The 26,368-nt window shown below is 50.4% G+C and overlaps 1 protein-coding gene across 1 annotated transcript in view; it reads right to left on the bottom strand.

The window, feature by feature from the left end:
• The window catches only part of ACAP1 (ArfGAP with coiled-coil, ankyrin repeat and PH domains 1), a 376,352-nt gene that overhangs the window by 115,168 nt on the left and 234,816 nt on the right, over positions 1–26,368 (bottom strand). The window contains exons 13-14 of the mRNA XM_073654642.1: positions 13,152–13,263; positions 12,891–13,072 (exon numbers count right to left, since the gene is read on the bottom strand). Coding sequence (XP_073510743.1) covers positions 12,891–13,072; positions 13,152–13,263 — 294 coding nt within the window. The remainder of the gene's footprint in view (positions 1–12,890; positions 13,073–13,151; positions 13,264–26,368) is intronic.

Genomic DNA, 26,368 nt, shown 5'->3' with positions numbered 1-26,368 from the left:
TGGTCAACTCCCGGACGCATGAACTACTCTGGCAAGTAGTGGTGCCACGAAGAGACGCAGCCATGGTGATGGAGGCATACCACGACGGAGCTGGACACTTCGGGTGGAAAAAGCTGGAGTTCCTGCTGCGCGAGCGGTTCCACTGGGTAGGCATGAGGGGAACCATCGAGAAGTGGTGCAGAGACTGTGGCCCGTGCAATCTGAGAAGGAAGGACCGGGCCAGCCAGAAGACTCCCCTGCAGTCCATCGTCACCCGGCAACCGTTGGAACTGGTAGCCTTGGATCATGTAAAACTGACCCCAAGCAGAAGTGGCTACGTCTACGCGTTAACCATCGTGGATCATTACTCCCGGTTCTTGGTTGTCGTCCCCGTCAAGGACTTAACGGCTCAAACAGCAGCTAGAGCCTTCCAGCAGCACTTCTGCCGTCCACACGGGTACCCGGACCAAGTGCTGACGGACCAGGGACCTGCCTTTGAAGCGGAGGTCTTCCAGGAATTCTGCAATCTGTATGGCTGCCGGAAGATAAGGACGACACCCTACCATCCGCAAACTAATGGACTTTGTGAAAAAATGAACCAGGTGGTAATGGATCTTCTAAAAACATTGCCCCTGGAAGAACGCAGTCTGTGGCCTGAGAAGTTGCCCGATCTGGTGGACCTATACAACCACATCCCGGTAGGTTCCACCAACTGTACCCCGGCTTACCTAATGAGGGCGAGACCTGGTAAGTTACCTGTTGACCTGGAAATGGGAGTCCTGACACCTGAGGACACTTCACCAGAAACAGACTGGGACACAGAGAGGCAGCAGCAGTACCGGAGAGTACAAGAGAGCGTGGAGCGAAGTCTCTGTCAGGCTAGGGAAAGACAAGAGAAGACTTACAACCAGTATGCTCCCGCTGTTCCCCTGGTACCCGGAGAGCAGGTCTTGAAGAGGAAAAGACGGCTCCACAAGTTGGATGACCAGTGGGAGAAGGACCCGTACACCGTACTGCCCTCAAGCCACGAGAACCCGAAGGTCTGTACCATCAGTAAAGACGGAGGGGAAACCACAGCCATTGTGTCCCGGGACCACCTGAAGAAGTGTCCCGAACAACTGAGGAACCCTGAAGAGGAACAAGAAAACCATCGACCCGTGGGAGAAAGGGAAGATATGGTTAGTACCGTGCTCGGGGACTTCCCTCGGTCTTGGACTCAAGTCAATGGTGCAGTTGTGGTACCCGTACTCACCTTCCTCCAACCATCATCCCAAGAACCAACGGAGCAACGGGTAGAGCTGGAAGAACAGCCGGTCCAGGAGGCAGAAGACTCCACACGAGTAGAACAGGAGAATCAACCCTCTGCTTATAGTGAGCCTGCCGTACCCCTAGTGAGACAAAGAGCCGGTAGACAGCTGCCCAGTTTACCCTTGACAGCTCCTACACCCTGTAGTTCGGGGCCAGACAGTCAGCTCCGTAGGTCCACTAGGGCCACTAGAGGCCAGTTACCCGCACGCTGGAGAATTTGAAGTGTAAAAATAGTTTTATTTATGTTTATCTGTGTATTGTTGCTTGTGTATAATTTTGGTGTTTCCAGTTGTTTTTAGGAAACCTTGGTGGATTTACCGGGAATCCTTGTACATAGTTGGAGCGTAACCCAGGATGGACTAGAGACTGTTAAGGACTCGGGGTAGGACAGACCCCTACCTGGTTACGTCTCCCTGTGTTGGTGAAATGGACACCTTTGCTTTTCTTCAAAGACTGCACCCGGTTGCGGACACGCCGTAACCATCTTATGTGTTTTTCTTATTGTGTTGTTATTGTTATACTTTGTTATGTTTTTCTAAATGTGTTTAGTCCCGGAGTACTAAATTTCACTAGGGGGGAATGTGGCACCCCAGGGGTCTGGTTTTCCACAGTAATGTAATGTTATGTCTAAGAGCAGGTGGGAGGTCCTTTGGTCAGGGATCCTGTGCATGCCACACCTCCTGCCCAGTCTTGGGAGGGGAAGAACTTCCCCTGTATAAACCCGGGGCTGAGGCAGGGAGAGTCAGACAAGGAGAGTGGAGACAAGAAGCAGCATAGGAAACAGCAGAGTTACAAGGAGTCAGGGGCTGGCAGCTGCAGAGTTCGCCCTGACTAAGAAGATTCTTTACCGGACCCGGAGTCCGAGGCTGTGGGGACTAACTCCTACCCAGCAGCAGAATCCGTCAGGCAGGGGATTTCAGGTCCTCTGGCCCAGAAGCCCGAAGGCACGGTCACACGAGTGGGACCAGCACCGCCATCGTGGAGCGGAAGCCATTAGAAGGCCCCGAGTCACCGGCCATACGGGTGAGCACCACACGGTACACTCAGGGACGTGGGCTACTTACATCAGCTTCTAGCAAGGTAGCCAGAAGAGTACAGTCAGTTTGGGAGGCCTACAACTACGCCTGGCCAGGGGAGATCCCATCTGCTCAAAGACTGACCAGGCCCCGTTTGCTAGCAAGTACTCCGGGAGGGTCTGTCGTTGTTACCAGTAAAGACCCTGAACTACACCGTACTGTCTCTGAGTGGTTCCTGCTACCCCCATCATCCACGTCGGCTGCCCTGAGGCCATACCCCTCCCGTTGGGGGTTATACTATCACGCTGCACAATCCTACCACCGGCCTCAGCGGTCTGCCCTGCAGCAGCAGCTCCCTGGCTGCACTCAACGGGTGGCGTAGTCCTCAACTATTTACTACTAATAGACTGCCGTCTAGTTTGACTCCCTGGGCACGGACCGGGTCACCGCCACGAGACTACAACCCTCCACTGATCCGGCTCCGGGTAGGCTCCCGCGTGCGCAACGCAGCGCGACACAGGCCCAGGGGCGCGTCACCTACCTCAACTGCAACCGAGTAGAAACACTATAGCAGCCTCCGGGACCAATTTTCTTCTTCTCTTTTCATCAACTTTTGGGGTGACATTTAGTTCTCGGTAATAACAGTGTGGTGCCAGATTTTAGCCCCTTATTGATAACGTCTTCACAGTATCCATGGTAGATCTAATGCCTGGGAAATGTTTTGTCCCTTTTCCTGACTGACAACTTTCCACAATGAGATTCTTTGCTGTGCTGTCAGTTGCATTTTACAACAAAAGACATTGTGTGTAAATGTGGCGCCCTGCTGCACACTGGTGCCACAGAACCCAGTAGGATGCATGGATGGACTTCTCCACAAGAGGCCCTCACACATTCACACACCTCCACCCTACCACCTGAGACCACCAGAGGGAGCCCCGTTAGGGATACTGTATATAAACTGGAGGGTGGAGTTAGGCAGTCAGTGTTTAGAGTAGAGTTGAGTGTCAGTTGAGTTTAGAGTGGTGTGTTGTAGTGTGCTCAGCGAGAGAGCAGCACGCAGGCTGCTGTGTGAGGCAAGTTTAGGCCTACAGCACGTACTGAAGCCTAGTGGGGGCCCTGAGTGTGGCCGAAGGCGAGAGAGAAGAAGTAACGAGGGGGCAGAGGAGCGTACCAGGCTCACCCCGAACTATACACCGGACACCGGGTCCGCGCCTACAGGGTCCCTTTATACCCAGTAGGGACCACCGGATACCTGGAGGACTAAAAGTCCCAGGTCGACCAACGCTGACTACCGTACCAGGGCTAGGAGTCAAGGAGGCCCCAGCGTCCAGGGAGAGTGATCTCCAAGAGAAGGCCCTACCACCAGGTCAGCAGGTGCAAGAGAGAGAGACAGTAATCAAGCTAGGCCCAGCTCCAGGCAGGTCAGAAGCTTAGCAAGTGAAAGCAACGGATCAGGAGGCCCTATACCCGCTCACTGGGGAGAGTCCTGAAGTGCACCCATCCTACTGAGTACCCTGGACCATACCTGCATCTACACCAGTAAAGGTATTGAAGCGAATCCCCTGTCTCTGTCAGTTACTCCTGCTGCACCATCCCGCCTGCACTACAAGTCCCAGCATCACTACCCACCAAACTCCACACTGCCCCGGGGGCCCGCTCCACCTGTGGGGAGCAGAAACACCTCAGCTGCCATCCCATCACCCCCCGGAGGTCAGCAGCAGCGCTGGTAAAACTTACCAGGTACCACAGGTGGCGTCACAAACTATTTACTTTATCTTTATTTTCTATCCAAGTTACAATCCTCTTTTTGGTTGACCGCCCTGGGCCACGGACCGGGCCAGCCACCGTGATATCCCCCACCAGCATCCATAGGCCCGGAGGCCGAGTACCCCACTGCCCTGGGGGCGCGTCAACTTCTGGGGTCACGAACAGGATTCCATGCCCGTTGCCACCAGGTACTGTGCGCCTTAAAAGACTGTAACACTTACTGTGGTGAAGATTTCCCACCATTCCCGAGGTTTCCCGCCATTATCCGCCATTTTCCTGTCGCCACGCAGGAAGAAGAGGGGCGTAACCGCGGGAATTGGAGAGGCATAACCGCTGGAAGCGCGCGAAGCCCAGGCCCCGCCTCGCGCCTTGACGCCGAACCTGGAAGCGTCAGGTCCTAGAAGGAGACCGTTGTCAAGCGCGCGCTCTGACGTCAGCCGCGAGGGAGACGCAAGGTCCTGGAAGGAGACCATCGCCTGCGGAGCTGCGGCCTACCCGATCCAAGTAAAGAAGGTAGGCTACGGTTTACTAGGAGGGCGCAACCATGGCCGACGACCAGCAAGCCGCCGAAGCACCGGTTAACGCTCCTGATGCCCAACTTGCGCCTGGCGCTGCACAGGCCGAAGCGGCCGCCCCACCAGCAGGGGTCGTGACTCCGTTGATACCCATGGCCCTGCCGTATATCCCTGGAGCGAAATGGCTTCCCCAGTATGATGGCAAACCAGACACCCTGTCTGGGTTCAAGAGAAAAATATGCGGTGTACTGGACATGTATTCAATGACTGGTAAGCAGAGAGCCGCCGTTGTGCTGGGACAATTGACTGGTGCCGCACAGCGGGAAGTTGAAACCTGGCCAGCCGCAGACCAGGAATCAGTGTCCATTATCTTTAAGAGACTGCAAACTGTCTTTGAAAACCGCACTGAGACAGATCTTCGGATGAGGTTCTATCACTGTACCCAGGAACCTGAGGACAGTATCCGGGACTACGCCTGGCGCTTACAGAAAGCCCTGTGGGCCCTGAAACAGGTTAGTCCAGCCAGCATACAAAATGAGAATAAAATGTTGACAGAACAGTTCATCCGGGGGTTGAGGTCCCAGGAGGAGAGCAGAACTATACGGTGGTGGGCTTTAGATCATCCAGACGCCACCTTTGACACCCTCAAGGACATGGCTATTAAGGGTCTACAGCCCCTGGAAACATCAGGGACTGCTATCCAGCGTTACCAGGGTGGGGCCACCCCAGTGCCCGCAGCACCCACTGCTCCTTCATTAACGGCTGAAACAAAAATGCAAAACAGTGCCCCCTAGCGAGCTGGACAAACTGCGCTCTGAAGTGCGTCAGCTAAGTAAAACCCTGGCCACTGTCCTGAGCACCCTGCAGTTACAAACAGAGCCTGAACTGGAAGGAAGGATCCTACTCGCCGACAGCCCTGAGGATGTCCCCTGGATGAGGAGAAGAAGGAGTACAATGCCACCCCGTAGGAGGACAACGCCACCCTGGAGGAGGACAACGCCACCCCGTGGGAGAACCAACGACCAACGTCGCCCTCCAGGAGACTTCGTCTGCTACCGTTGCCACAAGGCAGGCCACACAGCGCGGAACTGTCCTTTAAACGAGCAAACCCTGGGGCCGAGGGCCGACACCCAGGAGTAGACCAACCAGGCCCATCAAACTGGTACCATCGGTTCGTGGGAGGAAGGCCTTTCCTGTCCATTGTGCTGGATGGCATCGCGACACCTGCTCTGCTGGACACGGGATCTCAGGTAACCATCATGCCTGATGTCCTCTACAAAAGGTTCTGGTCCATAGACGAACTTCACCCGCCAGATCCAAACCTTTCCGTGTATGCCTCCAATGGCCTTCCCCTTAACCTAGTCGGGGTTAAGGATGTGGCAGTAAAGGTGGGAAGAGTGGAACTGAAGGACCAGGGACTAATTGTAGTAGAGACTAATCCTGATGATACAGACTTGTATATGATACTTGGTACAAATATTGTTAGTAACTGTTTGGGAGAAGTGTTGTTCTTGCTACAACAGATAGCTGACACCGCCAGACCAGGGCAGAGGAAGGTGCTCCAGAGAGAGATCCGAGCCCTCCTGTATCAGCAACAGGTAAAGCTAACAGGTGGTGAGATTGGTAATGTACGGGTGACAGACCCGGTACCCATTGTGATTCCCCCAATGAGTGAAATGCTGATTTGGTGTAGAGCAGCAATAGGTCTCAAGGGACGGAGCTACCAGGCGGTAGTAGAGCCCCTTAGCTCGGAGCACAGACCTACACTCCTAACTGCCAGAGGGGTAGTGGATGTACGCAATGGAAGGGTACCCGTCCGTCTCCTAAACTATGGGGAGGAAGAGGTTAAGCTGCCACGATACGCCAAGGTTGCCAGATTGTATACTGTGGATAGCAGCGCCATACACACAGTAGAGTCCTTAACCTCATCAGACACAGTGGAGGGTAATGACTCAGAAACCCAGGTGAGGGATTGGTGTCAACAGCTCCATGTTGGGACTGACGCCACTCCTGTCCATCAGAAACAAGGTGTACACAGGGTGGTCCAGGAATACGAACAGGTATTCAGCAAACACCCACTTGATTTTGGGAGGATTAAAGGGGTACAACACCATATACCCACAAGTGACCATCCACCCATCAAAGAACGTTACAGGCCCATACCACCAGCACACTACCAGAAAGCGAAGGAGATGTTGCACGACATGAAAAAGGCAGGGGTAGTAAGGGATAGCTGTAGCCCCTGGGCAGCTCCCCTGGTGCTGGTCAGGAAAAAGGATGGAAGCATGAGAATGTGTGTAGATTACAGACAGATTAATCGCGTAACACATAAAGATGTATACCCTTTGCCCCGTATAGAGGAATCCCTGGCTGCACTTAAGTCTGCAAATTACTTCTCTACCCTTGACCTCACTAGTGGGTACTGGCAAGTAGCAGTTGCTGAGGAGGACCGGGAGAAGACGGCCTTCACTACCCCGATGGGACTCTGCGAGTTCAACAGTATGCCGTACGGACTCTGCAACGCCCCTGGAACGTTCCAAAGATTGATGGAGTGCTGTTTGGGACACCGTAACTTCGAGACCATGCTGCTATACCTGGATGACGTGATAGTGTACTCCAAGATGTGTGAGGACCATTTGAAGCACCTGGCGGAGGTATTTGAGTTGTTGTCCTGGTATGGGATGAAATTGAAGCCTTCCAAGTGCCACCTGCTCAAACAGAAGGTTCAGTACCTGGGGCACATCGTCAGTCCAGAAGGAGTAGCACCGGACCCGGAGAAGGTCACTGCCATCCAGAAATGACCGGAACCGAAGAATCTCAAGGAGGTGCGTCAGTTCCTGGGACTGGTCGGGTATTACCGGAGATTTGTAAAGGACTACACCAAGAAGGCAGTGCCTTTGCAAAATCTCCTGGTAGGACAGTCCAACAGTGGCAAAAAAAACCCTTCCAGTGGGGTAAAGAGCAGGCTGAGTCCTTTGCAGTGATGAAAGAGATCCTGACTGGCGAAGAAATCCTGGCCTACCCTGACTACAGCCAACCTTTCCTGCTGTACACTGATGCCAGCAATGAGGGACTAGGAGCTGTGTTGAGTCAGAAGCAGTATGGAAAAGAGAAGGTGATTGCCTATGCCAGAAGGAAGCTTCGTCCGACCGACAGGAATCCAGAAAACTATAGCTCCTTCAAGTTGGAGTTCCTGGCCTTGGTCTGGGCCATCACTGAACGATTCAAGCACTACCTAGCCTCCACTAAGTTCACGGCCTATACTGACAACAACCCCTTGACACATCTAGAGACAGCCAAGTAGGGAGCCATGGAACAGTGTTGGATGGCCCAACTGTCAAACTATCAGTTCACCATCAAGTACCGGGCAGGCCACAAGAACGCCAACGCCGATGCCCTATCCAGAATGCCTCACCAGTCGGACACTGAAGAAGAAGTGGATGACCTGGAGGAGATTGAGCTACCTGCCTTCCACAGAAATGGGATGGTCCACAAGTAGCGCACCTCCAGGAGGTATCATGGTAAGACACTAAACCCTTTACCTCATCACAGTTGGAAGGAGACCCAGGACAGCAACCCGGTTGTCAGCCGTATCAGGGAACTGATAACCCAGGAAGGTTCCTCCCTGGAGAAGGACGCTCCTCCGCAAGCCAAGCAACTGTGGAAAGAGAGAAGCCAGCTGTTCATCTATAGAGAGAAGCTGTGCCGAAGGTATGTCAACCCTAGGACCCATGAGATGGTATGGCAGATCCTAGTGCCCAGGACTTACATCCAGATGATGTTGGAGGCCTACCACGATCAAGCAGGTCACTTTGGCTGGAAGAAACTGGAAAGCCTGCTGAAGGACCAGTTCTACTGGGTTGGAATGCGGAGCTCGATAGAGAGGTGGTGCCGGAATTGTGGGCCCTGTAGCCTCAGAAGAAAAGACTACGGCAGCCAGAAAGCACCCTTGTAGTCCATCAAAACAACCCAGCCCCTGGAGATTGTCACTCTGGATCACGTCAAGCTGTCACCCAGCAGGTCAGGTTATCCCTATGCACTGACCATGGTGGATCATTATTCCCGATTCCTGGTGGTAGCCCCTGTCAAGGATCTGACAGCAGAAACTGCAGCAAGAACGTTCCAAGCATACTTCTGCAGACCCCATGGATACCCAGACAAAGTGCTGATGGATCAAGGCCCTGATTTTGAAGCCAAGCTGTTTAAAGAATTTTGTCATCTGTATGGGTGCAAGAAGATCCGGACTACGCCGTACCACCCTCAGACCAATGGTTTGTGTGAGAAAATGAACAACATCGTCATACACCTGCTGAAAACCTTACCCTTGGAAGAAAGGAACCAGTGGCCAGACAAGCTACCTGACCTGGTAGATCTATACAATCACATACCTGTGAGTTCCACCAATTGTACTCCAGCGTACCTCATGAGAGCAAGACCCGGAAAGTTGCCCATGGACCTGGAGCTTGGAGTGGTAGAGCCAGAAGCAGATATGTCCACTGAAGACTGGGATACGACTCGACAGGAGCAGTACAAGAGAGTACAGGCCTGTGTCGAAGACAGTCTCAATAGGATGAGAGATAAGCAGGAAGCACAGTACAACAAGAGTGCACCAGCAGAACCCTTAACACCTGGAGAAGTTGTGCTGAAGCGAAAGAAAAGAAACCACAAGCTTGACGACCAGTGGGAAAGAGAGCCTTACACTGTGTTGGATTCCAGGTTCGACAATAGAAAAACCTGTCTAATCAGTAAAGATGGAGGTAAGACAACTGCAACAGTCTCAAGAGACCACTTGAAGTTGTGCCCAGGTCTATTGAAGCCGCAGGAAGAAGTACCTCTTATAGTGCCTGAAGAACCCAAAGAAGATGTACTCCATACTGTCTTAGGAGATTTCCCGGCAGATTGGCCTCAACTGGATGGAGCTGTAATAATACCTGTGATACACTTCTACCAACAGCCAGAAGACCCTCCACTGCAAGTAAGACCTGTAAGTGCCCCAGAAGAGCCTGCTCAGGAAGAATCCCCGGAAGAAGGATCACCGGTAGAAGCAGAGTCAGAAGGCCCAGTAACCAGTGTATCTGCCAGTCTCATAGAGAGGTTAAGACAGTTCTACAATTTACCGACACGTAGATCTGACAGGGTAGCAGACAGTGAAAACACAGACATCAACAACACCCCAGTACTACATAGGTCAACACGCAGTATAAAAGGCCAGATCCCTGCCAGGTATAAGGAATAAGTTAGAAATACCTGCAGTGTAAATAGTTACCCAGTTGGGTATTGCCTACTGTCATTATTAATTATGTGAACTGGACAATATATGTGCATTTAGTTACCCGTAAGGGTATAAAGACTTGTAGGCTGAGGACTGTGAGCAGCCCAAAAGCTGTTCCTATACATAGTTGCACTCCCTGGAGTGACCCTTAAGTGACCTCAGAACAAAAACCTGTCTGGCGTGGCGGAAGTCGTGGTCCAATGCCGGATCACCTATGCCCTGCAGCCACGCCCAGGGCCTACGTTGAGGGTTTACGGACAGGTCCCTCATGCTGCTAAATTTGCATCTTACCGGTGAGATGGACACCATTTACTTGAAAAACTCTGAAATTGTTTTATATATATTTATTGTGTTAATAATGTTCACCTGTAACGTTCAATAAAAGTGCCTCCCATAAAGGGAAGAAATGTTGATGTTATTGTTTAACCTGTTTTGAGAAAAATGCTTCAGTCCAGGAGTACTGAGTTGTACTAGGGGGGAATGTGGCGCCCTGCTGCGCACTGGTGCCACAGAACCCAGTAGGATGCATGGATGGACTTCTCCACAAGAGGCCCTCACACATTCACACACCTCCACCCTTCCACCTGAGACCACCAGAGGGAGCCCGTTAGGGATATATAAACTGGAGGGTGGAGTTAGGCAGTCAGTGTTTAGAGTAGACTTGAGTGTCAGTTGAGTTTAGAGTGGTGTGTTGCAGTGTGCTCAGCGAGAGAGCAGCACGCAGGCTGCTGTGTGAGGCAAGTTTAGGCCTACAGCACGCACTGGAGCCTAGTGAGGGCCCTGAGTGTGGCCGAAGGCGAGAGGAGAGAAGAAGTAACGAGGGGGCAGAGGAGCGTACCAGGCTCACCCCGAACTATACACCGGACACCGGGTCCGCGCCTACAGGGTCCCTTTATACCCAGTAGGGACCACCGGATACCTGGAGGACTACAAGACCTGGGGGTCGACCAACGCTGACTACCGTACCAGGGCTAGGAGTCACGGAGGCCCCAGCGTCTAGGGAGAGTGATCTCCAAGAGAAGGCCCTACCACCAGGTCAGCAGGTACAAGAGAGAGGGAGACAGTAATCAAGCCAGGCCTAGCTCCAGGCAGGTCAGAAGCTTAGCAAGTGAAAGCAACGGATCAGGAGGCCCTATACCCGCTCACTGGGGAGAGTCCTGAAGTGCACCCTTCCTACCGAGTACCCTGGACCATACCTGCATCTACACCAGTAAAGGTATTGAAGCGAATCCCCTGTCTCTGTCAGTTACTCCTGCTGCGCCATCCCGCCTGCACTACAAGCCCCAGCATCACCCACCACCAAACTCCACACTGCCCCGGGGGCCCGATCCACCTGTGGGGAGCAGAAACACCTCAGCTGCCATCCCAACACCCCACGGAGGTCTGCAGCAGCGCTGGTAAACCTTACCAGGTACCACAGGTGGCGTCACAAACTATTTACTTTATCTTTACACTGTGTTCCAAATTATTATGCAAATAATATTTTCTCAGATTTTCCCAAATCTATGAAAATGATCTTGCTGCGGAATGCACGGTTCTTCTTCTTGAACCATGGAAGGAAGTGCTGTTTGAGAAACTCAACATACATTATAGAGTTCTTCTTTACCCCTTCAGGGATCCTAAAAGGGCTGACAATCTCTCTCCCCATGATTCCAGCCCAAAACATTACTTCACCTCCTCCTTGCTAGCGCCGTATGGCATGGGGTGTCCATCAACCAGCCATCCTCCACTCCATCCATCTGGACCATCGAGATCATTTCATGCATGATAATGCCCCGTCTCATGCTGCACATAACACACCTGCATCTCTGGCTGCTATGGGCATAAAAGGGGACAAACTTATGGTGTGACCCCCATGCTCCCCTGACCTCAACCCCATTGAGAACCTCTGGAGCATCATCAAAAGGAGTGTCTATGATGGCGGGAGGCAGTTCACATCTAAGCAACAGCTCTGGGAGGGTATTCTGTCCTCATGCAAAACAATTGAAGCAGAAACCATCCAAAACCTGACAAATTCAATGGAGGAGAGAGTTCAGAAGCTCCTTTCCAACAAGCGGTCCTATGTGCAAATGTAACATCACCTAGAATGAAGTTCTGAGTTGAAAACTGTTTGATTTCAGTGTGTAATAACCTGCTAATGCTTAGAATTTCACAAATGACCATTTTTTTGTTCTTTATTAAAATGAAAAGGTTGAAAACTCTGCTGTGCATAATAATTTGGAACATGCATTTTGAGTGCAGTTTGAGTTTTTTATTTTTTTAAAAATATCCTGTTATCATCGGCAGTTTGTACAAAAACCTTTCAATTGTACTCTAATAGTTATTTGACTGGAAAATTACAATGACTGCAATTCATATAGGTAATTTGGGAAAATATGAGAAAATATTATTTGCATAATAATTTGGAACACAGTGTATTTTCTATCCAAGTTACAATCCCCTTTTTGGTTGACTGCCCTGGGCCACGGACCGGGCCAGCCACCGTAATATCCCCCACCAGCATCCATAGGCCCGGCTGCCGAGTACCCCACTGCCCTGGGGGCGCGTCATAAACAGCTAAGAAAATGTCAGGAAAGTCCTCCTAGAGCAGCGACACTTTCTCTGGGGTAAAGACGGCGGCCGAGCGTGGACTACTATGTGACATGGGGGAAATGTGATCGGCTGATTCTAAACACAATCACAGCCCCAATTATAAGAAGGTGTGCACACTTATGCAACCATATTATTTTAGTTCTGTTATTTTTATTTTCAGTTTGTTTCACAATTAATTTGTACAGATTATGGGACACATTTTCTACCTTTTAAAGTTCTGAAATGATTTTCCTTGTTAGGATTGTACGAGGGATTTTACCCAGGGTGTGTAGACATTATATACACTGTATTGTGCAGATAAGAATATAACATGTGGTATAGAGTCTCCTGTCCACCCACACAGCTGGCGCTCAGCATCCACCCCAGGCTGTGCACTGTGATGGTGCCTCTTCAGTACTCTTCACTGTATCTCTGATGCGTCTGTGGAAAACTCCACATTACCTGTGAATCCCGCTGCACTCGATGCACAGAGTCACCCCCAGGTTGATACTCGCCCACTCGGGCTCCGCGGCACGGCAGTCACAGCACACAGCATTCCCTGGGACTCTCAGCACAGTGTCTTGGGCACTGATCACATTGCCCTTCTGTTGTGCTGGAGCCTCGGATGGCGAGCGGGATAACCTCTGGGGAAAGCAAGAAATCAGGTTGTATTAGACGAGAGGTGGATCATTTCTCCATCCCTGGGCTGCAATCGTTACTCACCAGGCTCCCACTGTCCCTTTTATTTTCACTGTAGGCTGTAGTGATGCTCTTCTGAACAGCACTGACCCATAAGTCCAAGACGCGTTCCGACTCCGCCTGGAGCATGCACGACCTGGAAAACAAGTCCCTGGACTATAACACTCCTCTCATAGTGGGTCTTTTATCACTTGTGATCTGGAGTCCGGAGACCCTGACCCTGTACATGTAGAGAAGATACAATGGTGAGGAGCGGCCCCTTACTCTGTACATGTAGACAATATACAATGGTGAGGAGCGGTCTCTGACCCTGTACATGTAGAGAAGATACAATGGTGAGGAGCAGCCCCCTGTACATACAGAGAAGATACAAAGGTGAGGAGCAGCCTCTGACCCTGTACATGTAGAGATACAATGGTGAGGAGTGGCACCTGACCCTGTACATATAGAGAAGATACAAAGGTGAGGAGCAGCCTCTGACCCTGTACATGTAGAGAAGATACAATGGTGAGGAGTGGCACCTGACCCTGTACATATAGAGAAGATACAATGGTGAGGAGCGGTCTCGGACCCTGTAAATGTAGAGAAGATACAATGGTGAGGAGCGGTCTCTGACCCTGTACATGTAGAGAAGATACAATGGTGAGGAGTGGCCTCTGACCCTGTACATGTAGAGAAGATACAATGGTGAGGAGCGGTCTCTGACCCTGTACATGTAGAGAAGATACAATGGTGAGGAGCAGCCCCCTGTACATACAGAGAAGATACAAAGGTGAGGAGCAGCCTCTGACCCTGTACATGTAGAGATACAATGGTGAGGAGCGGCACCTGACCCTGTACATATAGAGAAGATACAAAGGTGAGGAGCAGCCTCTGACCCTGTACATGTAGAGAAGATACAATGGTGAGGAGTGGCACCTGACCCTGTACATATAGAGAAGATACAATGGTGAGGAGCGGTCTCGGACCCTGTACATGTAGAGAAGATACAATGGTGAGGAGCGGCCCCTGACCCTGTACATGTAGAGAAGATACAATGGTGAGGAGCGGTCTCTGACCCTGTACATGTAGAGAAGATACAATGGTGAGGAGTGGCCTCTGACCCTGTACATGTAGAGAAGATACAATGGTGAGGAGCGGTCTCTGACCCTGTACATGTAGAGAAGATACAATGGTGAGGAGCAGCCCCCTGTACATACAGAGAAGATACAAAGGTGAGGAGCAGCCTCTGACCCTGTACATGTAGAGATACAATGGTGAGGAGCGGCACCTGACCCTGTACATATAGAGAAGATACAAAGGTGAGGAGCAGCCTCTGACCCTGTACATGTAGAGAAGATACAATGGTGAGGAGTGGCACCTGACCCTGTACATATAGAGAAGATACAATGGTGAGGAGCGGTCTCGGACCCTGTACATGTAGAGAAGATACAATGGTGAGGAGTGGCACCTGACCCTGTACATGTAGAGAAGATACAATGGTGAGGAGCGGCCCCTGACCCTGTACATGTAGAGAAGATACAATGGTGAGTAGAGGCCCCTGTACATATAGAGAAGATACAAAGGTGAGGAGCGGCCCCTGAAGCTGTATATGCAGAGAAGATACAATGGTGAGGAGCAGCCCCTTTACATGTAGAGAAGATACAATGGTGAGGAGCAGCCCCTTTACATGTAGAGAAGATACAATGGTGAGGAGCGGCTCCTGACCCTGTACATGTAGAGAAGATACAATGGTGAGGAGCGGCCTCTGACCCTGTACATATAGGGAAGATACAATGGTGAGGAGTGGCACCTGACCCTGTACATGTAGAGATACAATGGTGAGGAGCGGCCTCTGACCCTGTACATGTAGAGAAGATACAATGGTGAGGAGCGGCCTCTGACCCTGTACATATAGGGAAGATACAATGGTGAGTAGAGGCTCCTGACCCTGTACATGTAGAGTAGATACAATGGTGAGGAGCGGTCCCTGACCCTGTACATGTAGAGAAGATACAATGGTGAGGAGCAGCCTCTGACCCTGTACATGTAGAGAAGATACAATGGTGAGGAGAGACCTCTGACCCTGTACATGTAGAGATACAATGGTGAGGAGTGGCACCTGACCCTGTGCATGTAGAGAAGATACAATGGTGAGGAGCAGCCTCTGACCCTGTACATGTAGAGAAGATACAATGGTGAGGAGTGGCACCTGACCCTGTACATATAGAGAAGATACAATGGTGAGGAGCGGTCTCGGACCATGTACATGTAGAGAAGATACAATGGTGAGGAGTGGCACCTGACCCTGTACATGTAGAGAAGATACAATGGTGAGGAGCGGCCCCTGACCCTGTACATGTAGAGAAGATACAATGGTGAGTAGAGGCCCCTGTACATATAGAGAAGATACAAAGGTGAGGAGCGGCCCCTGAAGCTGTATATGCAGAGACGATACAATGGTGAGGAGCAGCCCCTTTACATGTAGAGAAGATACAATGGTGAGGAGCAGCCCCTTTACATGTAGAGAAGACACAATGGTGAGGAGCGGCTCTTGACCCTGTACATGTAGAGAAGATACAATGGTGAGGAGCGGCCTCTGACGCTGTACATGTAGAGATACAATGGTGAGGAGCGGCCTCTGACCCTGTACATGTAAAGAAGATACAGTGGTGAGGAGCGGTCCCTGACCCTGTACATGTAGAGAAGATACATTGGTGAGTAGTGGCCTCTGACCCTGTACATATAGGGAAGATACAATGGTGAGGAGTGGCACCTGACCCTGTACATGTAGAGATACAATGGTGAGGAGCGGCCTCTGACCCTGTACATGTAGAGAAGATACAGTGGTGAGGAGCGGCCTCTGACCCTGTACATATAGGGAAGATACAATGGTGAGTAGAGGCTCCTGACCCTGTACATGTAGAGTAGATACAATGGTGAGGAGCGGTCCCTGACCCTGTACATGTAGAGAAGATACAATGGTGAGGAGCAGCCTCTGACCCTGTACATGTAGAGAAGATACAATGGTGAGGAGAGACCTCTGACCCTGTACATGTAGAGATACAATGGTGAGGAGTGGCACCTGACCCTGTGCATGTAGAGAAGATACAATGGTGAGGAGCAGCCTCTGACCCTGTACATGTAGAGAAGATACAATGGTGAGGAGTGGCACCTGACCCTGTACATATAGAGAAGATACAATGGTGAGGAGCGGTCTCTGACCCTGTACATGTAGAGAAGATACAATGGTGAGGAGTGGCCTCTGACCCTGTGCATGTAGAAATACAATGGTGAGGAGCGGCACCTGACCCTGTGCATGTAGAGAAGATACAATGGTGAGGAGCAGCCTCTGACCCTGTACATGTAGAGAAGATACAATGGTGAGGAGTGGCACCTGACCCTGTACATATAGAGAAGATACAATGGTAAGGAGCGGCCTCTGACCCTGTACATGTAGAGAAGATACAGTGGTGAGTAGAGGCCCCTGTACATATAGAGAAGATACAATGGTGAGGAGTGGCACCTGACCCTGTACATGTAGAAAAGATACAATGGTGAGTAGAGGCCCCTGTACATATAGAGAAGATACAAAGGTGAGGAGCGGCCCCTGAAGCTGTATATGCAGAGAAGATACAATGGTGAGGAGCAGCCCCTTTACATGTAGAGAAGATACAATGGTGAGGAGCGGCTCCTGACCCTGTACATGTAGAGAAGATACAATGGTGAGGAGCGGCCCCTCACCCTGTACATGTAGAGATACAATGGTGAGGAGCGGCCTCTGACCCTGTACATGTACAGAAGATACAATGGTGAGGAGCGGCCTCTGACCCTGTACATATAGGGAAGATACAATGGTGAGGAGCGGCTCCTGACCCTGTACATGTAGAGTAGATACAATGGTGAGGAGCGGCCTCTGACCCTGTACATGTAGAGAAGATACAATGGTGAGGAGCGGCCTCTGACCCTGTACATGTAGAGAAGATACAATGGTGAGGAGTGGCCCCTGACCCTGTACATGTAGAGATACAATGGTGAGGAGAGACCTCTGACCCTGTACATGTAGAGATACAATGGTGAGGAGTGGCACCTGACCCTGTGCATGTAGAGAAGATACAATGGTGAGGAGAGACCTCTGACCCTGTACATGTAGAGAAGATATAATGGTGAGGAGCGGCTCCTGACCCTGTACATGTAGAGAAGATACAATGGTGAGGAGCGGCCTCTGACCCTGTACATGTAGAGAAGATACAATGGTGAGGAGAGACCTCTGAACCTGTACATGTAGAGATACAATGGTGAGGAGCGGCCTCTCACCATGTACATGTAGAAAAGGTACGATGGTGAGTAGTGACCCCTGTACATGTGGAGAAGATACAATGGTGAGTAATGGCCCCTGTACATGTAGAGAAGATACAATGGTGAGTAGTGGCCCCTGACCCTGTACATATAGAGAAGATACAATGGTGAGGAGAGGCCTCTGACCCTGTACATGTAGAGAAGATACAATGGTGAGGAGCGGCCTCTGACCCTGTACATGTAGAGAAGATACAATGGTGAGGAGCGGCCCCTTTCTCTGTACATGTAGAAAAGATACAATGGTGAGGAGCAGCCCCTGACTCTGTACATGTAGAGATACAATGGTGAGGAGCGGCTCCTGACTCTGTACATGTAGAGATACAATGGTGAGGAGCAGCCCCTGACCCTGTACATGTAGAGATACAATGGTGAGGAGCAGCCCCTGACCCTGTACATGTAGAGATACAATGATGAGGAGCGGCCTCTGACCCTGTACATGTAGAGATACAATGGTGAGGAGCGGCTTCTGACTCTGTACATGTAGAGATACAATGGTGAGGAGCAGCCCCTGACCTTGTACATGTAGAAAAGATACAATGGTGAGGAGCGGCCTGTGACCCTGTACATGTAGAGAAGATACAATGGTGAGGAGCGGCCTCTGACCCTGTACATGTAGAGATACAATGGTGAGGAGCGGCCCCTTACTCTGTACATGTATAGAAGATACAATGGTGAGGAGCGGCTCCTGACCCTGTACATGTAGAGAAGATACAATGGTGAGGAGTGACCTCTGACCCTGTACATATAGAGATACAATGGTGAGGAGCGGCCTCTGACCCTGTACATGTAGAGATACAATGGTGAGGAGCGGCCTCTCACCATGTACATGTAGAAAAGGTACGATGGTGAGTAGTGACCCCTGTACATGTGGAGAAGATACAATGGTGAGTAATGGCCCCTGTACATGTAGAGAAGATACAATGGTGAGGAGCGGCCTGTGACCCTGTATATGTAGAGAAGATATAATGGTGAGGAGTGGCCCCTGACCCTGTACATATAGAGAAGATACAATGGTGAGGAACAGCCACTGACTCTGTACATGTAGAGATACAATGGTGAGGAGCGGCCTCTGACCCTGTACATGTAGAGATACAATGGTGAGGAGCGGTCTCTCACCATGTACATGTAGAAAAGGTACGATGGTGAGTAGTGACCCCTGTACATGTGGAGAAGATACAATGGTGAGTAATGGTCCCTGACCCTGTACATGTAGAAAAGATACAAGGGTGAGGAGCGGCCTGTGACCCTGTACATGTAGAGAAGATACAATGGTGAGGAGTGGCCCCTGTACATTTAGAGAAGATACAATGGTGAGAAACAGCCTCTGACCCTGTACATGTAGAGAAGATACAATGGTGAGGAGCGGCCTCTGACCCTGTACATGTAGAAAAGATACAATGGTGAGGAGTGGCCTCTGACCCTTTACATGTAGAGAAGATACAATGATGAGGAGCGTCCCTGACCCTGTGCATGTAGAGATACAATGGTGAGGAGCGGCCCCTGACCCTGTACATGTAGAGATACAATGGTGAGGAGTGGCCCTTGTACATGTAGAGATACAATGGTGAGAAACAGCCTCTGACCCTGTACATGTAGAAAAGATACAATGGTGAGGAGTGGCCTCTGACCCTTTACATGTAGAGAAGATACAATGATGAGGAGCAGCCTCTGACCCTGTACATGTAGAGAAGATACAATGGTGAGGAGTGGCCTCTGACCCTGTACATGTAGAGAAGACGCAATGGTGAGGAGCGCCCCTTGTACATGTAGAGAAGATACAATGGTGAGGAGTGGCCCCTGACCCTGTACATGTAGAGATACAATGGTGAGGAGCGGCCTCTGACCCTGTACATGTAGAGAAGACACAATGGTGAGGAGTGGCCCTTGTACATGTAGAAAAGATACAGTGATGAGGAGTGGCCCCTGAACAAGTAGAAAAGATACAATGGTGAGAAGCGGCCTCTTTACATGAAGGGAACATACCATGGTGAATAGTGGCCCCTGACCTTGTACATGTAGAGAAGATACAATGGTGAGAAACAGCCTCTGACCCTGTACATGTAGAGGCACAATGATGTGGAGCGGCCCCTGTACATGTAGAGAAGACACAATGGTGAAGAGCAGCCTTTGACCCTGTACATATAGAGAAGATACAATGGTGAGGAGCAGCACCTGACCCTGTACATATAGAGAAGATACAATGGTGAGGAGCGGCCTCTGACCCTGTACATGTAGAGAAAACACAATGGTGAGGAGTGGCACCTGACCCTGTACATGTAGAAAAGATGCAATGGTGAGGAGCGGCCCCTGACCCTGTACATGTAGAGATACAGTGGTGAGGAGCGGCCTCTGACCCTGTACATGTAGAGAATATGCAATGGTGAGGAGCGGCCTCTTACCCTGTACATGTAGAGAAGACACAATGGTGAGTTACGCCCCCTGTACATGTAGAGAAGATACAATGGTGAGGAGCGGCCTCTGACCCTGTACATGTAGAGAAGATACAATGGTGACGAGCGGCCTCTGACCCTGTACATGTAGAGAAGATACAATGGTGAGGAGAGACCTCTGACCCTGTACATGTAGAGATACAATGGTGAGGAGTGGCACCTGACCCTGTGCATGTAGAGAAGATACAATGGTGAGGAGAGACCTCTGACCCTGTACATGTAGAGAAGATATAATGGTGAGGAGCGGTCTCTGACCCTGTACATGTAGAGAAGATACAATGGTGAGGAGTGGCCTCTGACCCTGTACATGTAGAGAAGATACAATGGTGAGGAGCGGTCTCTGACCCTGTACATGTAGAGAAGATACAATGGTGAGGAGCAGCCCCCTGTACATACAGAGAAGATACAAAGGTGAGGAGCAGCCTCTGACCCTGTACATGTAGAGATACAATGGTGAGGAGCGGCACCTGACCCTGTACATATAGAGAAGATACAAAGGTGAGGAGCAGCCTCTGACCCTGTACATGTAGAGAAGATACAATGGTGAGGAGTGGCACCTGACCCTGTACATATAGAGAAGATACAATGGTGAGGAGCGGTCTCGGACCCTGTACATGTAGAGAAGATACAATGGTGAGGAGCGGCCCCTGACCCTGTACATGTAGAGAAGATACAATGGTGAGGAGCGGTCTCTGACCCTGTACATGTAGAGAAGATACAATGGTGAGGAGTGGCCTCTGACCCTGTACATGTAGAGAAGATACAATGGTGAGGAGCGGTCTCTGACCCTGTACATGTAGAGAAGATACAATGGTGAGGAGCAGCCCCCTGTACATACAGAGAAGATACAAAGGTGAGGAGCAGCCTCTGACCCTGTACATGTAGAGATACAATGGTGAGGAGCGGCACTTGACCCTGTACATATAGAGAAGATACAAAGGTGAGGAGCAGCCTCTGACCCTGTACATGTAGAGAAGATACAATGGTTAGGAGTGGCACCTGACCCTGTACATATAGAGAAGATACAATGGTGAGGAGCGGTCTCGGACCCTGTACATGTAGAGAAGATACAATGGTGAGGAGTGGCACCTGACCCTGTACATGTAGAGAAGATACAATGGTGAGGAGCGGCCCCTGACCCTGTACATGTAGAGAAGATACAATGGTGAGTAGAGGCCCCTGTACATATAGAGAAGATACAAAGGTGAGGAGCGGCCCCTGAAGCTGTATATGCAGAGAAGATACAATGGTGAGGAGCAGCCCCTTTACATGTAGAGAAGATACAATGGTGAGGAGCAGCCCCTTTACATGTAGAGAAGATACAATGGTGAGGAGCGGCTCCTGACCCTGTACATGTAGAGAAGATACAATGGTGAGGAGCGGCCTCTGACCCTGTACATATAGGGAAGATACAATGGTGAGGAGTGGCACCTGACCCTGTACATGTAGAGATACAATGGTGAGGAGCGGCCTCTGACCCTGTACATGTAGAGAAGATACAATGGTGAGGAGCGGCCTCTGACCCTGTACATATAGGGAAGATACAATGGTGAGTAGAGGCTCCTGACCCTGTACATGTAGAGTAGATACAATGGTGAGGAGCGGTCCCTGACCCTGTACATGTAGAGAAGATACAATGGTGAGGAGCAGCCTCTGACCCTGTACATGTAGAGAAGATACAATGGTGAGGAGAGACCTCTGACCCTGTACATGTAGAGATACAATGGTGAGGAGTGGCACCTGACCCTGTGCATGTAGAGAAGATACAATGGTGAGGAGCAGCCTCTGACCCTGTACATGTAGAGAAGATACAATGGTGAGGAGTGGCACCTGACCCTGTACATATAGAGAAGATACAATGGTGAGGAGCGGTCTCGGACCATGTACATGTAGAGAAGATACAATGGTGAGGAGTGGCACCTGACCCTGTACATGTAGAGAAGATACAATGGTGAGGAGCGGCCCCTGACCCTGTACATGTAGAGAAGATACAATGGTGAGTAGAGGCCCCTGTACATATAGAGAAGATACAAAGGTGAGGAGCGGCCCCTGAAGCTGTATATGCAGAGACGATACAATGGTGAGGAGCAGCCCCTTTACATGTAGAGAAGATACAATGGTGAGGAGCAGCCCCTTTACATGTAGAGAAGACACAATGGTGAGGAGCGGCTCTTGACCCTGTACATGTAGAGAAGATACAATGGTGAGGAGCGGCCTCTGACGCTGTACATGTAGAGATACAATGGTGAGGAGCGGCCTCTGACCCTGTACATGTAAAGAAGATACAGTGGTGAGGAGCGGTCCCTGACCGTGTACATGTAGAGAAGATACATTGGTGAGTAGTGGCCTCTGACCCTGTACATATAGGGAAGATACAATGGTGAGGAGTGGCACCTGACCCTGTACATGTAGAGATACAATGGTGAGGAGCGGCCTCTGACCCTGTACATGTAGAGAAGATACAGTGGTGAGGAGCGGCCTCTGACCCTGTACATATAGGGAAGATACAATGGTGAGTAGAGGCTCCTGACCCTGTACATGTAGAGTAGATACAATGGTGAGGAGCGGTCCCTGACCCTGTACATGTAGAGAAGATACAATGGTGAGGAGCAGCCTCTGACCCTGTACATGTAGAGAAGATACAATGGTGAGGAGAGACCTCTGACCCTGTACATGTAGAGATACAATGGTGAGGAGTGGCACCTGACCCTGTGCATGTAGAGAAGATACAATGGTGAGGAGCAGCCTCTGACCCTGTACATGTAGAGAAGATACAATGGTGAGGAGTGGCACCTGACCCTGTACATATAGAGAAGATACAATGGTGAGGAGCGGTCTCTGACCCTGTACATGTAGAGAAGATACAATGGTGAGGAGTGGCCTCTGACCCTGTGCATGTAGAAATACAATGGTGAGGAGCGGCACCTGACCCTGTGCATGTAGAGAAGATACAATGGTGAGGAGCAGCCTCTGACCCTGTACATGTAGAGAAGATACAATGGTGAGGAGTGGCACCTGACCCTGTACATATAGAGAAGATACAATGGTAAGGAGCGGCCTCTGACCCTGTACATGTAGAGAAGATACAGTGGTGAGTAGAGGCCCCTGTACATATAGAGAAGATACAATGGTGAGGAGTGGCACCTGACCCTGTACATGTAGAAAAGATACAATGGTGAGTAGAGGCCCCTGTACATATAGAGAAGATACAAAGGTGAGGAGCGGCCCTGAAGCTGTATATGCAGAGAAGATACAATGGTGAGGAGCAGCCCCTTTACATGTAGAGAAGATACAATGGTGAGGAGCAGCCCCTTTACATGTAGAGAAGATACAATGGTGAGGAGCGGCTCCTGACCCTGTACATGTAGAGAAGATACAATGGTGAGGAGCGGCCCCTCACCCTGTACATGTAGAGATACAATGGTGAGGAGCGGCCTCTGACCCTGTACATGTACAGAAGATACAATGGTGAGGAGCGGCCTCTGACCCTGTACATATAGGGAAGATACAATGGTGAGGAGCGGCTCCTGACCCTGTACATGTAGAGTAGATACAATGGTGAGGAGCGGCCTCTGACCCTGTACATGTAGAGAAGATACAATGGTGAGGAGCGGCCTCTGACCCTGTACATGTAGAGAAGATACAATGGTGAGGAGTGGCCCCTGACCCTGTACATGTAGAGATACAATGGTGAGGAGAGACCTCTGACCCTGTACATGTAGAATTACAATGGTGAGGAGTGGCACCTGACCCTGTGCATGTAGAGAAGATACAATGGTGAGGAGAGACCTCTGACCCTGTACATGTAGAGAAGATATAATGGTGAGGAGCGGCTCCTGACCCTGTACATGTAGAGAAGATACAATGGTGAGGAGCGGCCTCTGACCCTGTACATGTAGAGAAGATACAATGGTGAGGAGAGACCTCTGAACCTGTACATGTAGAGATACAATGGTGAGGAGCGGCCTCTCACCATGTACATGTAGAAAAGGTACGATGGTGAGTAGTGACCCCTGTACATGTGGAGAAGATACAATGGTGAGTAATGGCCCCTGTACATGTAGAGAAGATACAATGGTGAGTAGTGGCCCCTGACCCTGTACATATAGAGAAGATACAATGGTGAGGAGAGGCCTCTGACCCTGTACATGTAGAGAAGATACAATGGTGAGGAGCGGCCTCTGACCCTGTACATGTAGAGAAGATACAATGGTGAGGAGCGGCCCCTTTCTCTGTACATGTAGAAAAGATACAATGGTGAGGAGCAGCCCCTGACTCTGTACATGTAGAGATACAATGGTGAGGAGCGGCTCCTGACTCTGTACATGTAGAGATACAATGGTGAGGAGCAGCCCCTGACCCTGTACATGTAGAGATACAATGGTGAGGAGCAGCCCCTGACCCTGTACATGTAGAGATACAATGATGAGGAGCGGCCTCTGACCCTGTACATGTAGAGATACAATGGTGAGGAGCGGCTTCTGACTCTGTACATGTAGAGATACAATGGTGAGGAGCAGCCCCTGACCTTGTACATGTAGAAAAGATACAATGGTGAGGAGCGGCCTGTGACCCTGTACATGTAGAGAAGATACAATGGTGAGGAGCGGCCTCTGACCCTGTACATGTAGAGATACAATGGTGAGGAGCGGCCCCTTACTCTGTACATGTATAGAAGATACAATGGTGAGGAGCGGCTCCTGACCCTGTACATGTAGAGAAGATACAATGGTGAGGAGTGACCTCTGACCCTGTACATATAGAGATACAATGGTGAGGAGCGGCCTCTGACCCTGTACATGTAGAGATACAATGGTGAGGAGCGGCCTCTCACCATGTACATGTAGAAAAGGTACGATGGTGAGTAGTGACCCCTGTACATGTGGAGAAGATACAATGGTGAGTAATGGCCCCTGTACATGTAGAGAAGATACAATGGTGAGGAGCGGCCTGTGACCCTGTATATGTAGAGAAGATATAATGGTGAGGAGTGGCCCCGGACCCTGTACATATAGAGAAGATACAATGGTGAGGAACAGCCACTGACTCTGTACATGTAGAGATACAATGGTGAGGAGCGGCCTCTGACCCTGTACATGTAGAGATACAATGGTGAGGAGCGGTCTCTCACCATGTACATGTAGAAAAGGTACGATGGTGAGTAGTGACCCCTGTACATGTGGAGAAGATACAATGGTGAGTAATGGTCCCTGACCCTGTACATGTAGAAAAGATACAAGGGTGAGGAGCGGCCTGTGACCCTGTACATGTAGAGAAGATACAATGGTGAGGAGCAGCCCCTGACCCTGTACATGTAGAGATACAATGGTGAGGAGTGGCCCCTGTACATTTAGAGAAGATACAATAGTGAGAAACAGCCTCTGACCCTGTACATGTAGAGAAGATACAATGGTGAGGAGCGGCCTCTGACCCTGTACATGTAGAAAAGATACAATGGTGAGGAGTGGCCTCTGACCCTTTACATGTAGAGAAGATACAATGATGAGGAGCGGCCCCTGACCCTGTGCATGTAGAGATACAATGGTGAGGAGCGGCCCCTGACCCTCTACATGTAGAGATACAATGGTGAGGAGTGGCCCTTGTACATGTAGAGATACAATGGTGAGAAACAGCCTCTGACCCTGTACATGTAGAAAAGATACAATGGTGAGGAGTGGCCTCTGACCCTTTACATGTAGAGAAGATACAATGGTGAGAAACAGCCTCTGACCCTGTACATGTAGAGGCACAATGATGTGGAGCGGCCCCTGTACATGTAGAGAAGACACAATGGTGAAGAGCAGCCTTTGACCCTGTACATATAGAGAAGATACAATGGTGAGGAGCAGCACCTGACCCTGTACATATAGAGAAGATACAATGGTGAGGAGCGGCCTCTGACCCTGTACATGTAGAGAAAACACAATGGTGAGGAGTGGCACCTGACCCTGTACATGTAGAAAAGATGCAATGGTGAGGAGCGGTCCCTGACCCTGTACATGTAGAGATACAGTGGTGAGGAGCGGCCTCTGACCCTGTACATGTAGAGAATATACAATGGTGAGGAGCGGCCTCTTACCCTGTACATGTAGAGAAGACACAATGGTGAGTTACGCCCCCTGTACATGTAGAGAAGATACAATGGTGAGGAGCGGCCTCTGACCCTGTACATGTAGAGAAGATACAATGGTGACGAGCGGCCTCTGACCCTGTACATATAGAGAAGATACAATGGTGAGGAACAGCCACTGACTCTGTACATGTAGAGATACAATGGTGAGGAGCGGCCTGTGACCCTGTATATGTAGAGAAGATATAATGGTGAGGAGTGGCCCCTGACCCTGTACATATAGAGAAGATACAATGGTGAGGAACAGCCACTGACTCTGTACATGTAGAGATACAATGGTGAGGAGCGGCCTCTGACCCTGTACATGTAGAGATACAATGGTG

The sequence above is a fragment of the Phyllobates terribilis genome, unplaced genomic scaffold, assembly GCF_046119375.1.
Source record: "Phyllobates terribilis strain yellow unplaced genomic scaffold, ASM4611937v1 Scaffold_11__3_contigs__length_659146591, whole genome shotgun sequence".
Lineage (NCBI taxonomy): Eukaryota > Metazoa > Chordata > Amphibia > Anura > Dendrobatidae > Phyllobates > Phyllobates terribilis.
Note: the sequence above shows the minus strand (reverse complement) of the source record. Positions and strands in the feature narration are given on the sequence as shown.